Raw genomic sequence first — 3,210 nt, 5'->3', positions numbered from 1 at the left:
AGGACTGGCATAACCCCTACATGACCCAAGATGGATTTCTTGGAAGGCCTTGATACTAGATAAGGATGGATTGGTGGATCGTGTGTCTAAGATTGGACACACGTCTCAAATTAAGGGATGGAATGCCAGATTGGCATTGCACTTTGGAGAAGATGCAAGACAAGTACATAGTTTTATAACTGCTTCAAAAGATTTCTTTGCTATTGTTTGTGTATGTGACATAATTTACATGAAAGAACTACTGATTAATAGCTTATTAAGAAAGTTTTATTTGCATGCCAAACCTAAATGTATTAAGATAATTAGATAACTAAAACAAACCCCTGAGGAATGCGGGAGGGTGAGATCCCTGTCGGATCCGTCCTATGGATGGTAGGTGGTCTTGGTGAGCCAAGAGTTTTCCTTCAAGGTGATGTGATTAGAAAAGAATTGAATGCATGACTGCCTACTTTGTTGTTTTAGGCCTTAATCAATGCCATTTTAGGGGAATGGAGTTGAGACTATATACTCTATGGATAGAGAGGTCGATGTGATTTGATCCCCCTCATCTTTCACTTACTATGAACCAAGTGTGGTATTGATTTGCTTTGGGTTGAGTTGACTTGTGAATATAGTGGCTCAAGGACCACTACTAAAGTTAAGTTCTTGGGTGACATTAGTACTGAATTAGGAATTGGATTTAGGTTGATGAACCTTTCACTGCAAAGTGGACTTGAGATAATCTAGGTGACAAACCCCATGTTATTCTAAGGACTATTGGGTGGCATCTCTTACAAAAAGTCTCTCAATGGACCACTAGATTATGCCGATGAGGGCTCCTCAGTCGAGCACATTACATACACCTTATAAAAACGTAGCAAATACATTTCAACATTTCTCTCCTCTTATGTGCACATTCACCTCGTCTTCTTTTGTTGTCTTGCCCACTTACACTCATATATTACTTCTCCTCAAAATTTCCACACTAACATTGGTTGGCTCTCCATTCCTATATCAAAGTAGTTTTTTCGAACATGTAACTAAACAAAGATTAAGGTGTCATAGGAATGTTGATAGCTACTCTCCTTGTATTCTTCAAGCCTCAAAGTATAAGGAGACGCTTTTTGAGAAAACATGAGAAACAACCCAAAAGGTTGTGGAGTACACCTCCATAGATTATTTTGTTGGTCTAAAGAGAATGAGAAAGTAATATGTTTGACATTACTTCACATTTCTTTCCTATACAAAGGATACTATTATTTACTTACTCTCCAACTTTGAAAGGACTTGTAATGGATGATAAAATATATTCTAGTACGAAAGAGTACATGGTAAGATATACTTTTGGGGATGACATGGCATACAAAATTGGAAAGGGAAGATGCATGCTTACTTATCTAGAAGGGTGTTGACTACTTGATGTTCTTTAAGTCATTGAAGAAATGCATTATGGTACTTCCTTATGATTAGGTGGAGATGACGAGGGAAAGTTAAGTGATTCATTCATTTTAGATGGGGAGAGAGGTGCTCACTTATTGGATGAGGCATGAGAAGGGATAGGAATGTTCCTAGGAAAAAGCTTATGGTTTTAGAGTATGAGAAAATCCAGAGGTAAAGGGATTCATAATACTTTAAGTTCTAATGGGAGCTGCAAATTAATGTTTGATAAGAATTGAAGGTTTAGGGTTCTTTGCATGAATTAGACCTTTGATCTTCCGGGGTGTCTAGAGACTAGACGAATATATATACTTTTTCCTATAACGAATGAGAGATTAACAGATGGAGAGGGGAAGCTGGATGGAAGGGTAATACTGGTCCGCTCATGTCCTAGGCGTGAGGGGAGAAGTCCTATCCGGACACGCAAGCTGAGAGAGAGAGAGAGAGAGAGAGAGCTTACATATAATGGACACCCTGCAATCACGACTAGTCACACACACAAATCACCCACCAACACATATGCTTTCTCGACGATGGATCATGACCATATTCATGAGAATCAGCAGCGGCTCAAGCTACCATCCATTTACGGCAACCTGTTCTTCTCTGTGGCAGCATTGACGTATGCCGGCTACTCTTCTCCTGAATTAGTGCAGCTTGGCAGTAATTATAACTGCAACCTCGCCCAGTACTACTATTCTTGCCTGCTCTTCCCCGTCCTCTTCTTCTGCTTCAACTCCGCCTCCTTCTACCTTTCCGTCTGCGGCCTCGTCGCATATATCGAAGCAAACTGCAGCACACATAACGGCTATATAAGCTACAGTACTGATAGGCGAGAAGTGGAGAGGTTAGAGAAGATCATGATGGCCCTCGCCCGAGCTTGCGTCCTCGCTCTTGTCCTCGCATTTGCATGCGCCTCCCTTTATAATTCTTCTTCTTCTTCTGCAATTCTTCCCATCGTCGTGTCTATCACCTCTGCTGCAATTGGCACTTTCCTCGTCATTGCCACCTACTTCTGGCAGCTTCGACTGTGGCCTTGCGCTCCGAATAATACTAACGACGTTGTTGATGCTCCACCATTGCCAGTACTTATATGCATGGCCCCTCCTCGTGCAGCAGAAACAGCCACGGGCGCATGAGTACCGCCGTGACCTCCATCACTGACACCGGAAGTGGCATATACTGTTACTGTGGTAGCTGTCCAATGCTTACTGCAGTTTTAGCAAATTTAGCAGCCGGCTAACAAGGATCTCCAACATTATCAGCATCATACACATTATCATATACATTAGCACACAGCCAAACTCAGGAGCCTTCTGTTGTGTGTAAACTTGGGAATCGGCACATGACATTGCTAGACGTAGTGTGTACATGTGTGTTAGCATTCTTCATATCTAAACTGCAATGTGTTTAATAGGACTAGGCCATCGGGAGTGTTTCTAAGATGCTCAAAGATTAGTCATGCCACAACACCTAAGGCGAGCTCTGCTAGATTCGATTTCCCCTCGAATCTTGAAGAGCACAAGGAGTAGTCCCTATTCATCTAACATTCCGATGACACCTTAATCTTTGTTCACTTACACATTAGAAAATTAGATGAACCAGAATATTTGGAATTCAATCTATTAATCTCATGGAAGAGAACTTTGTATATATGAATATTATATTCAAAGCAATCACAACTTTGTTATCACTAAGTTGCTCGACAGTGTCCTTTGAAATTTTGTGGAACGTAAAGCTCCGGGAGAATTAGTTTTGATTAATTTCAGTCTAGTTGTTCATACTTTGGTAGGT

General features: G+C 41.1%; 1 protein-coding gene across 1 annotated transcript; it reads left to right on the top strand.

Moving 5' to 3' along the window:
- The first annotated feature begins 1,940 nt into the window (after positions 1–1,940).
- On the top strand, positions 1,941–2,982 carry LOC148008411 (uncharacterized). The gene has a single exon (XM_087674253.1). The coding sequence runs from the start codon at positions 1,950–1,952 to the stop codon at positions 2,553–2,555; it is 606 nt and encodes a 201-aa protein (XP_087530379.1). The 5' UTR covers positions 1,941–1,949; the 3' UTR covers positions 2,556–2,982.
- Positions 2,983–3,210: the final 228 nt, after the last annotated feature.

This window comes from Lygodium microphyllum, unplaced genomic scaffold (genome assembly GCF_053477565.2).
Source record: "Lygodium microphyllum isolate KBCC unplaced genomic scaffold, Lygodium_microphyllum_v1.1.10 scaffold_148, whole genome shotgun sequence".
Lineage (NCBI taxonomy): Eukaryota > Viridiplantae > Streptophyta > Polypodiopsida > Schizaeales > Lygodiaceae > Lygodium > Lygodium microphyllum.
This window is presented reverse-complemented; position numbering and strand designations above follow the sequence as displayed.

What these genes read in the sequence shown, in the direction of transcription:
- LOC148008411 (XM_087674253.1), top strand. Translation starts at nt 1,950, where the DNA reads ATGGATCATGACCATATTCATGAGAATCAGCAGCGGCTCAAGCTACCA.